The 12,695-nt window shown below is 41.9% G+C and overlaps 1 protein-coding gene across 1 annotated transcript in view; it reads right to left on the bottom strand.

Annotated features, from left to right (window-relative positions):
* NME8 (NME/NM23 family member 8) overlaps window positions 1-12,695 on the bottom strand; it is a 2,398,321-nt gene that overhangs the window by 845,168 nt on the left and 1,540,458 nt on the right. Inside the window, exon 15 of the mRNA XM_069613833.1 lies at window positions 4,892-5,040. Within this exon, the coding sequence (XP_069469934.1) occupies window positions 4,892-5,040 (149 nt within the window). The remainder of the gene's footprint in view (window positions 1-4,891; window positions 5,041-12,695) is intronic.

Raw genomic sequence — 12,695 nt, 5'->3', positions numbered from 1 at the left:
TTTATGACACCATAATGGCCCTCTTGCATCAGGGTATTATAGTACCATCTAATTCACCATCTAAAGCAGCTATTTACCCTGTGAAGAAATTGAAGGGCTAGTTAAAGGATCATTCAGGATTTACAAGCCCTTAATGATGTAGTACTGGCAGAGTTCCCAGTGGTTCCGAACCCCACATGTGTAACATGCCTGTTGAGGCCACCCATTTTACTGTGGTGGACTTGAAGAAAGCCCTTTTCTTAGTTCCCTTGCATCCAGATCCACAATATCTCACAGCGTTTATGTTTGCTAGGAGTCGATTTCAACATACTAGGCTTCCTCAAGGGTAATGTGAGTCCCTGAGAATTTTCAGCGGGGTTTTACATGAGGATTCAGGAAATATTGATGTCCACAGGAACCGAACAACAGTGCAGGGTGGACTCTATTGCCTTGTTAGAATTGGCTGACAAAGGATATAAGGTGGACACAGCAGGAGGTGTTGTATTTGGGTCAATTGATTTCAGTGAACGGTAAAAGAGTGACTTCAGAACGCACAGCAGCAGTACTTGTTTGCGCGCTATCCCCCAGCCAGTGATGGATAAAGATATGCAAACATTTCTCAGTCTGTGTAATTATTGTACAGCATGCATGTTTGACTACACGTCATATACTCGACTATTGATACAGGCCCATAAAGAAGCAAAACGGATGAAAAATACTTTTATCTGGACTGATGAAATGGTTGCCAGTTTTCAGGAGCTGAAAAGTGTTATCTCCACTGCTCCTGTATTGGCAACTCCTGACTACACTAAAGAGTTTTATCCTTTTTTACATTCTAAGTGCCAGATGATGACTGCAGTTTTGATACAGCACTATGGGTCACAAACCCATAGCATATTGCAGTGGCATGCTGGACTGTGTCATGCAAGGCTAGTTTTCATACGAACAAGCGTTGGCCGCTGCTACTTTTGCCATTGAGCAGTCTGCCACTATTGTTATGGGATGTTCATTGACATTGTACCTTGTACACGCTGCATTTGCAATACTAGAGAGGTCCAAATCTACAGTGACTACGCAAAGGGATTCTGCATATGATATTCACATTGTTTGTTGTAAAACAGTGAACCTCTCTACCTTTCTAACTGAACCTATTAATGATGATAATGAAGTGCATGATTGTGTAACATACAAGGGTCCTGTGGATGACATTCCTAAGGCACGGGGCTACACGTCGAGGATTTAGTGAAAAACACAACGTTTTCTGACGTAAACGTCGAAAGAGTCGAAGCTCTGTGTTCCCAAGCAGCGTCTTAGCACGTGGAAAAAAGGAAATGAGGTTGGGGGTAGTGACGTGGCACTTATACGATGCCTGATGTCACGTCTGGAGATGACAAGCAAACACCAAGCAAGATTGATCAAAGGTCGACGGCCTGGTCGAGGTCCACTACGCCCCCTGTTGAAAAATTTCCAAAGGAGTCAACCTGGAAGGAATATCTATCAGATGAGGAATAAGCGGGTGAAAAGCAATCCATTGAACTGCTTATTGTTCCTATCTGGCTGTATGGTAGGGTATGCTGCTTGCTTGGACGTGGAAGATGCTGCTTGAACTACTAGGCTTTCTAGTGTCAGGTGTCTAGATAAGTAGCCTGGATCACTACTTAAGGACCTGTATCTCTTGGTAAATTTCTTATTGACGGCCAGACTTATATCCAGTGCCTCACAATTTGCTTTAACCCTTTTCTGTATTGCAATGTGAAATACAGAATCCTTTTGTGGTCCCTTATACAACATATCGGTAAGGTCTTCCTGTTCAAATGGATGAGCAGGCCTACCCCATCCCAAAAAGTCAATCACCCTGGACATCAGCTGCCTCTGTGAAGCATCTGCATGCTCTGCTCTGCTGGGCCTGGTTTTCCAAATTCCAGCTCTGGCGATGTATCTATGCCACTTGCTGACTATACATTTTCATAAAGGTCCTCCGAGATGAGGGCCTCAGGAACATTAGGTGTTCCAAACTCTAGTCCAAAGGGCTGAGTATCTTGGTCAGATGGTTCATGTTCCTCATAAATGGAGGACAAGGACTTGAAGAAATCCTTTCAAGGAAGTGGTTTATAGGACTTCTCTAATTCCTTCAATGGAATCAAAGGTTGCAACGCTAACAACGTTGATGACTTTGATGCTGATGGAGTCAGTGATTTTGACGCTGATGGTGTAGATGACTTCGACAGTTTTGGCGTCACATGCTTCAAAGCTATCGGCATCGATGGAGTCCTTGACGGATTCGACCCCCGACTCAATGGAGTCTTTGACGGACGAGGACTAGTCCTGTCATTGAGTCGAGAGCTTGGCGGTTCTCGAGGGGTCAGTGGCTTGTTTCCCGGGCTCGAGGTCACACAGGATTTGGCCTTAGACTTTTCCTTGTTGGCTTTTGACGGTGCGGCGGGAGCATGGCTTTTTGACTTCTCCTTCGAGTGGGCCAGGCCACCTTATTGAATATTTTAAGCATTTCTTTCCTGAATACCTCCCATTTGGTTGGAGTTGCCGACTTACTTAGGCAGGCTATTTTCCTCTCATGCAAGGAGTCAGAGGAAGTTGAAGGAGACCTGCGGCACCTTTCTTCATCTTTCTTGATGAAGATGAGGAGTGGTGTTTCTTGGACCTTTTCCTCTGAGGAGAGTCGCCTCCTGACTCGTCTGACAAGCGCCTTTTTTCAACAGTGTCATCGAGCTGGATTTCGTAGGGGGCCTACCTGCTGCTAATTTTCCCTTATGCTCCTTCAATGCATGGACTGGCAAGACCCACAGTCTGCCATCCTGTGCTCGACAGCAAGGCACCACTGACACACCCAGTGGGGATCTATAATAAACATCTTGGCGCGGCAGTCATGGCTCTTCTTAAACCCAGTCTTCAGGGTCAATGAAGCCGATGTCGAGGCCATTTTTCAATAAATCACACTTTCTGAGCAAACCGTAGCGTGCCATAATTCTTCGAAGGGTTAGCTATTTCAGAAAAATTGAACTAAAGCTAACAAGTGCTGGGCGTGTTGTATATACCCGTGATGACATCGACCTCAAGATGGAGGCCCTCGAGGGACATTGAGTTGACCGCATAGACGCACAGTGGCCTCTGCCGTCATTATTTTTCCAAAGCAGCTAAAGCTAGAAGGGACAATATCTAAAGATGAGGACTACGTGGGAGGACACAATCCATTCGAAAGAAAACACAGTCTACCCTGTTAGAGTGCTCTTTCTGAAGGGGATGGTATATTATCAGTCATAGTTGGTTCAGTCCAGTGTAAACTTGGTATGTCAGGCCAGTTCCTTTGCAAAATGAGTACTGGCACAAATCATCCACATACCAGGCTTGTTTCTCTAGAAGGCCAAAAGAGGGGAGGCACAGCCAGTCATTTGCTAGGCCTACGACTCGTGAACCCCGTTGTGGCACGTTTGTGTCAAATACTATATTGAGATTGTGTTACATCACAATGATGAAGAAACAGTGGGGTTTGACTTGAGAAAGAGGCCATGAGTAAATTGGATGCCATTAATGTCCTTGGAAGAAATTATGGCAAGAAGCAGGTCTGAATGTTGTGATCCCTGCATCTCTATGGGTGGAAAAGGGAGCGTCTGTTACTTGGAATACTAACTTGTGAAACAGCGATGTCTGTTCAAGCCCTGTTTCAGTGTTTTGAAAATGTGTGTATATTTGAATTCATAGGTCTTCCTGTGTTTGCCAGTGTGGAGATTACCCCTGAGTACAGCAATTTTGAGATCATTAAGGGAAGAAATTGGCTTCCAAAAATGCTTTGTGCATTGCATGACATTCTGACGATGGAGATTCATGAGTTTATGTAGAGGTTGACCAGTTTCCAACACATATTAGCCCCGCCTTGGGCATTTCATGCAGATAACCAAGTAAACAATATTGATCAATGTACATGTAAAATGACCCATAATTTCATACTCCTGCCCAGCATGGGGTATCTTGATTGTGTCTGAAATTTGGATGTGTGGCCAGCTTGTTCATCTTTTGTTTCTGCCAAGCACAGTTCTATAATCTGTGCTTTTTGTGTTGCGCTTTACCATAATTCCGCTCAGATTGGCTAGTTGTCCAAAAGCAAGGAGTGGCATCTCAGTGGAAATTAGTGCCACCTTATAACAAAACTGGTAATGAGGTGCACTGCCAGTATTATAAATGAGTGGCAACTGAGCTGAGACTGTGTGGAGAATGAGTCCTGCAAAATACGAACGTAAACCTTGGAAGGGTGTTTAAAAAAATAATAAATCGGCAAGGAACACTAGACAATGGTTAGCCTTTTGGACAATAACAAAATTCTTTGAACTGAACATTCTTCTCCAATTCAAATAATTCAAGCTGTACTAACGTGGTCCTAAGGCTTATAATTTAACAGTCTCAGAGCAAATATCTGCACTCGTTTTAGCCTGTGGACTACGCTTTAAGAGTGGTCCAAGTAAAGGACTTTGAGGGCACAAACATGTTCCCAACATTTTAAGAAAATGAACAAAGAATCACACATTTGGTGAAAACATGCATGTCCCACAATGATGACTTGCAACAAAACAGTTTATTCAGAGTAATTTTTACACCCAGATTAATGAAATCAAAGTTTCTTCAAAAAGGAGCAGCTATCAGATGCCTATACTATCACTCTGTCAAACAAGTAATCACTGGATTTAAAGAGTTAACTGTCTGAAAACAGAAGAAAACATTTTAACAAGACTACCAAATAACTACCCCAACTGGGGCTGAATTATAAAAACCGCAGAGAGTGCCAGTAAAGCATTTTAATTTGCACCACTCAGTGTGGTTTAAGTGATTGGGCCTAAATGTAATACTAGATTTACGAGCAGGTTTTAGCTGCAATGGCTACTCATGAGATTTCAGTATTTACCTTTATGATCCAAAGCATCTGGTTTGATCACTGCTAATGTGTTTTGTACAGGAAAGAAGAATTCCAATTCCTTTTTAGCTGCACCGGGTGAAGCACTACCATGAAGTTGGTTGATGGGTATGTCATCCACTGCAAACTCAGCACGTAAACTGGAAAATAAAAAGACATTCATTTGAACATATACAGACCTTCAACATCAAACGAAAGAACTTAAATTTAAAGCCAGACAGAGGTCACTGTCAGCAGAATGGGTTATTTGCCGGGTCGGAATATGATTTTTTCCCTAAAAGTATATCTCATGTTCTGAACAAAGTAACACTGTTTCCAGTAGAGCGTAGAGGATAACGCGCAAGTAGGACCGCATTTTGGTCCGACGGATACACAAATAGGGCAAAATGCGTTTTCCAGGATTGTGTATGCATTTACACATTCCAAAAATCTCAAGACAAGCTGACTTTCTGACTTAGTACGAGATTCCCATACCTGTGTGATTCGTTTTTGTGTGGGTGTGAAATGCTGCATGGGAGTGGACATGTCCCTTGCCTTGGGGCATAGGCTTTTTTCAGTTCTGTCAGAAATTGATGATTTTCACAACAGTGCAAAGTTGTCTTGAACCTACTAAATTCAGTCCGAATCAGTCAAAGTCAGTGGATGTTTAGTTGCTGCTGTCATAGTTGATCCCCATAATGTGCATGGGCACAAGACAGGTAGCACCCTAGATTCACTGCACCCATTCAATTGAGGGCATGGAAACGTTGGTTTCCAGTGCCTTCATCAACAGTAAATCGTTAACTCTGTGTTTAGAGACGGATCAAAATTGAGAGAAAGAGCCCAACTGAGTAGTTGCAATGCTTTCTCACTGCCATTTAACATCATCACCATTTTTATTCAAACTAGAGTCCACTACCTCCTTCCAGCCATTGGACAAGCCTTAGGCCAATGACACCAGTCTTGTCACAGGATACAGCCCCATGTTATCAGTGGAAGAGGAAAGACTGAATTTATGAATCGCCACAATGAAATAACATTGTGGAAGCCAGTTATAAAGGGATCCATGAACCACTGTGTAATAAATAAGGGTTTATCCGGCTGATATCCCGTTGACAAAAGCTATTTGGCTCTGGCAGATGAGTTTCTTGCTATTCAGCACCTGCCAAATATTTTGTCTTCTCATTTTAACGCATGTAACAACTCATAAGCAAATGTGGAGTGCACAGTGCAAAACAGAATGGAATTAAACAATTATCCTGATAAAATACCAGATTATGGTGCATATATTTGTGTATTGAAGAGGGGTCATGAGGATAAGTGAGGGGTCAGCATGGTGTGTTCCCGTGGTAAATGCAAATGGAGAAACTTTAGGAATTCACAAAAGGTAGTGGAAACCAGTGGGGCTGAGGTAGTTATAGGTCAAGCAGAGTGACATGCCCACACCTAAGAGACCTCTCAGAAGAACATCAGGAGAAATCTCGCCTGTTCTCCTGTGGGACATGGCATCCGCCAGAGGGAGTATGGAGAGATAGGAGTGAGCCCTCTGGATGGGACGTAATCAGAGAGCTATGCTCCATTGGTGAAACTGGTAAGGAGGTGAGGATATTTTTAAATCAGAAGACTTGCTTACAATAACATGTCTCGAATAACATTACAGAATGTCAAACGAAGTTACTGAACATTAATTTCAAGCAGATTAGAAATACTCAGTACATTAAAATATATTGGAAAATGTCATGCTCTTGAAACAGATATATAACAACCATTATTTCAGATAATCAATAATTATACTCCAGAACACCTCAATAAAAATCCGAAGAATACAATATAAAGTGCAAGGCTATGCCCACAGATTCATGACGAAACTTATCACATGAACATAAAGGCAAACATGCCCCACATTCTCACATTCACTCCATGTGAACACAAAACATATCTCAATACACATATCTTTAGACAAAGGTCAGGTTTAAATCCAAGCTTTAGTCAACAGGACAAATTCAATCCTTCATGTGATTTGCAGATAGCGGTGTGATTATCCACCTGTTCATAATATGAATATTTTAAAGAAACACATTGGGAAAATACCATATCGTTTCCAATGGGAACTTAAGGTTCTGCCTTTACTTTGTGAAGCCTGTCCTTCTTCAGGTTAGCTGTAATGACTGTGTGATATGTTCAAAGTTTCAGTCAAGCTGAAAATTAAGCTGAATACAATTATTTTCCTTGTTGATGAATCTATGTGAATATCAATTTGTTTTATTTTTAATAGGAAGAAACATACCCATCTGAATGGCTTTCATTGAGATCATTTCCTTGGTTTTGATACTTTTTATAAGGGATAGATTTGTTCACACTGGATAATCAGTGTTCCCCACCCCCATTTAATAAACTGTAACAAAACAAAAAAATAAGAATAATATTAAAGTCTTGCTCTAAATTGAGTCCTATATAAATGTGTGTATATATCAATATGTACTGGTAAATGTGCCCAAAACCTGATAAAGTTTGGCGTTTTGTTTGTTGTTGCTACAGCACCCCTGTTCCGTTTTCCATACCATAACCTACAAGCGAAGAACAAACGTCAAACATTAACTGTTACCCTCTAATCATTCCAAAACACATGCCACAGTATCAATGTATTGAGCCCTTGCACATGTGGTTTACCAATTGTTTTAAAGGAAACCTTGCATTTATTTAATGGAATCTACTACTTTTGCAGCTATTTCCCGACTCATGTCTTGCTTGCGGAATCCAGTAGCGTTACTAATGCGTGTAGGCCCAGCAGTAGACTGTAGCACAGATGTTAACATAGGGGCATACACAATCGTCATTTTGCAAATTCAGTAGCCTTCATGTATACGGTTTGTTGTTATTTGAGTGGAATAGAAAAATGAGCACTCCCAATCCCAAGTGGAGAATTACTTTGTTGGGCCAAAGAGGTTATAGTCTGATGTATGTTTGGATTGTTAGAATGTTATTGCTGGCCAGAAAATATCTACATTCAAATTCATAACCTTTTAACAAATCATTGGGATAGACTTGAATCAATGTTACTGAAGAGGTTGCTCCTACTCCCTAAGGGCACTCCTGTTGCAGTTCTCCGACACAAGATGGGCCTGATCTCTCTTCAGGCGCATGTCGACTTTGGAGACTGGGTACAGGATTCCCTGGAAATCATGAGAGGATACCATCTAGATGCACTTGCACTGATGGTTTCGTCAATTAATACCAAAAGGCATTTGTTTGAATTTGATTGGATTAGGAACAGTGACACAGCCATGAATGATCACATTTTTATCGTCCTAAATATGAGACAAGACCTTTGAAAACTCTACTTTCTTATCTTATTCAACATCCAACCAGGAAACATAGATTTGACATGCTGCGCTTTAATTAAACCTTCTCCCGACCAGAGCAGTGGTCGGCGCAAGACAGGGCACTCTACGCTCGGACAGAGTGTGTAGGTACTGTGAAACAAGTGTTGAAAGCCTTTTTCACCTGATCATAGCATGCCCTGTACTGGCAGATTTACGCCATCATTTCTTCAGTCGCTTTGTAAATGATGTTAATTTCTTAAACACTGAGTGGTTTTGGGCTAGAATTTTAAACAGTAATGAACTCTCATTGTATATTTCTATTAAAAAATGTATCTCTCATGTGGTTTATTAATCAATTGGCTGTTTTCATTTTATCGTATCATCTGTTTTAAAAGTGACTTAATCTCGTTTTAACATCATGTGTGGACATTTTTAACAAAAATTGAATTGTACTGTTTTAGCACTATGTTTATATGTTTATTTTTAACAAATGTATGCTTGTAGTGTTATGGTGTTTCTTCTGCTGTTCATTGCAAAGGTTTTGTATAACCAAAAGCAATTAGATAAATAAAAAAAATAAAAATACATTCAACCCCGTAATAGGCGTGGACCGTCTGTATGCCCATTTTTGTTCAAGTTTGGGTAACCGATTAATTATGGAAAATTGTTGGTATTTGGTTTCAGCATGTCTATCACCGAATTCAATGTCATTCTCTGTATGATGATGTGCTATAAAGTGTTTGAGCGGTGGTGCTTGGTAAATTTTATTCTGAATTTTGGACCTGTGTTCTGTAATTTTAGTTGATACTCTATTGGTTATTCCAACAGAGATACCTTTAAACATGGGCGTTGTATCCCATATGCAAATCACATTTCTTGCATTGCAATTAGGGAAAAGGTTTAATTTCCAAATGAATTAATCAAGTTCAAAAGTAGTTTGTCGTTTAGTGTATGGATATACCACACAATTCCCACAAGGAAAATGACCCACAACTGGGATGTTGTCAAGATCCCAACATGTTGGTATGGTCTTTATAAACAATGGTATAATTTGGTATGTACTCATTTATCCTTGATATTTGTACCGCTTCTTAAATCACATGTAAGTGCTTTTTGAAAATCGCCACCTGCTCGAACTAACAGCCAACACTGTTTAATAAATTGTTTTATTTTGGGACTATATTTGAAGAATGTAGGCACACACACAATGATATTCTCCGATGATACAATATAAGGTAGCATACAGTTTTCTTTCTCTGTGTATGGTGATAATATTAAAGAAAGTTATCTGTTCACTGGCATGTGCCATAGCAAACTCCAACTGATGTTTAACAAATTAAGCCATATCAGTAACTTCTCTAAATCAGATTAAGTAACTTTCCAGATTATCAAAATATCATAGCTAGATCTCTTCCAGCAAATGATATTGTGCTGGTATGGACTGTTGTTGAAAATATTTTTATCTTCAAAATCTGACATGTATATATTTGCCAGACTGGGTGGAAACCATGTCCCCTTTGTATTCACTTTAATGTGCCTGTATTCATGATTCCCAAAGGTAGAAAGCTGTATTACATTTTTGTGTGACAGGATCTATAGCTTCTTTTTGCGGTTTGTTCATATAAAGCAAAATTATATTGCAAGTAACCAACATGTTCTCTGCTGGGCTTGAATAGATTCTAAACCTTCTACTAGTATTATCACGTCTCTAATATATTTAAGAAATTATCTGTGTTGGGAAATTGGTTGCAAAAATAAATCAATGTATTTGCCACAGGGTTCTAAGGAACCGCACAGGGTGTCAAACCTCAGGGAACCTGGCGGCTTTGGTCTAAATGGAAGCTGTGACCTCCATTGCTGGTTCCTTCACGCACGGCGAAGTGCAGAGTGCGGGTCTAGTCTTTTTCTCTACGCATTCCGATGCCGGTTCTTTAGCCTCCCACTTCCGGTGTCGGATGCGTTGCAACGAACAGTTTCTCTGATCGCCTGCGCTGCCGTACCCCTTGTACTTCGCTCCTCAGAGTTTTTGTCTCCTTACCGTTTCTAGTTCTCCCCGTTCGATTTTTCCTCCCTTTCTTATTTCCAGCTTACCCTCTCGCCTCCTTATCCTTGCCCTTCCTCCTTCTTCTTTTCCGCTCCCGTCTTCCGTCTGTCCCTTCCTCCCGTCTTGTGTTGTTTTCCCTCAGGCTTGTCTTCTTTCACTCCTTTCTTCTCCACCCCCCCTTCCTTCAGTCTTTTGCCATTCTGTGTATCGACCTCCGCCTGTACTACGGACTGCCTTGCCTCTTCCTGACTGGCATTATCCTGTTCTTTTTGTGCACCGAACTCTGCCTGTCCAACGGATTGCTTGCCTCTTCCTCAATTGATTAGTTGCTACCGGAACTTTCTACCTGTGTTTCTCTGGCACTCAACTGCAGTTCATACGTCATTGTTTACCACCCCTGGAGTTTCCTGATCTACTCATCTCTTCAGCAGAGGAATACCTTACTGGGGTTTTTTATGCCACTGGCTTTTTCCCCACTGTTCAACGGCTGAGGAGGGCAGCCACAGTTCACCCATTGGGTGTCACTGTGGCATCCTTTCACGGTCGTCCTTATCTACAAAATAAAAAGGTGAAGACTCGAACTCAGGATAACCCGAAGCTTGCATTACACTGGAAAATCAGAGGTGAGGAGGAAGGGGAGGACAGGGAATCAGACTCTTCACAAGTGGAAGAGGATATAACAGATATATCTGACACAGGAAAACAATGTATCTACCACTCAGTGGTACCCTCCAACACTTCCGGCTGAGGTCTGCTGGCCATCCTCACCACCTCTACAAGCTCAGAAGGCAACCTTCCCCAACTGGTTCCTATGAGTGCAACAGATTGTCTGCTCCCAATGGGCCTCTAGTTGTTCAGCAAGAATTATTCAGTATAATTGTGCTTCGGCGCATTGTAAGATTGGCAACTAAAGTGACACATGGCTGGTCTTCACAAACCTTCTGGAAGTGATGCCTTGATGCCTGACTGGTCTCCCTTAACTATCTGAGGTGAGGCATGGTTAGTCTCCATAGTTCAATTTAATGGGATGTATGGCTGGTCTTTCAAGACTGTCTAGATGTTGCATGTGTTGTCTTTCACAGATGTCTAAAATCATGCAGGTGGTGAAGGAAATCGTACAGATAAAAACATTAAGAAGCTCGTTTTATCACCCCTAGACCGGTGGACATGTGGAGAGATTTAATCAAACTCTCAACAGAATCCTCCACATGTTAGTGGAATCTGATGGATGTCATGATTCCCTGGCCCCATTTTGCCATTAGAAAAACACCTAGGGCCTCCGCAGGATACTGCCCCTTCAAACTGGTGTTAGGGAGAATTCTCATTCTATGGATAATTTCCCTTACCTAGTGAGTCCCTCAGCAGCTTTTCTGGATTTTTGGAGTTTATTTTTTCCACTTGGTAAGAGTGTGAGCTTTTCCCCCACTCTTACCTGTGTTTTGCCATGTGTATTTCATCTGTTTTTGTGATTGTGGACTCTGGAGCACACCACTTCAGTAGCCCCATTCTTTTGTGTGTTACACAGCACCTTCAGTGGAGTGACACAGGGTTGTCTTTTAGACTTCCCACCGACTCCATTTCTGGGGCTGACTACTGTCCCCCAGAAAAAGGGTAAAGTTTCCATTAACTTTACATAGACATTTACCCACAGATCCAGTACACGCCATCTTACATGGAGTATTGGAAAGGGTTAATCCTTAGCCCTTTTTTATCTGTACCTCCTGGAGCATTGTTTTACTCTTTTAACATTTAGACTTGGTATATATATATATATATATATATATATATATATATATATATATATATATATAAACGTGGTATTGTTTTAGGCTATTATATTAGCCTCGAACATAATCCCGCTTCACCAAATACTCTTTCTTTTGGCTCCGGTCGGGTTTATTCACCATTTCTTTTTGTTAAAGTCCTTCTTGTGTTTTACTTTGCGCGGCAAACCAGGTTTGCCTTCTTTGTTCACCGTCTTTTGGTGGGCTTCTGCCAAGAAGCCTTCCTCTGGGCACCTCGGTGTCTAGGTGGGCTGAATGTGAGGGAGGGGTGTAGTCACCCCCTGCACAGGGTATCCTAGGAAACCCAAGTCACACTTTGCCATGATTGGCTGAGGTGGGTGTCCGGGCCGGACAACCCCCCTGCTGCGTGATTGACAGCCAGGCTGTGTGAATGGGGGATTTTCGCATAAAGGCAGGACTCTTGGGCTGGAAGTCAGTCGCCACTGGAACTACAAGGAACCGAGGAGAAGCGGTGAAAAAGATGCTTGCTGCAGCTACCCCGTCCCGGTGAAGCCCTGCTGCAGTCCTGAGCTATCTACCCTTCGACGACCAGAGAAGATCCAGTCAGGAGTCTTCTTCCCTTGAGCCTGGTGGGGTCAACCAGCTCATCTTCCACAGCCAGAGGATCCTCTTCATGGTTGAAATCGCTGCACACTGCTGTAGTG

The sequence above is a fragment of the Ambystoma mexicanum genome, chromosome 5p (genome assembly GCF_040938575.1).
Source record: "Ambystoma mexicanum isolate Mex_15411 chromosome 5p, UKY_AmexF1_1, whole genome shotgun sequence".
NCBI classification, from domain to species: domain Eukaryota; kingdom Metazoa; phylum Chordata; class Amphibia; order Caudata; family Ambystomatidae; genus Ambystoma; species Ambystoma mexicanum.
The sequence above is the reverse complement of the archived record's forward strand: the minus strand, read 5'-3'. Positions and strand labels throughout refer to the sequence as shown.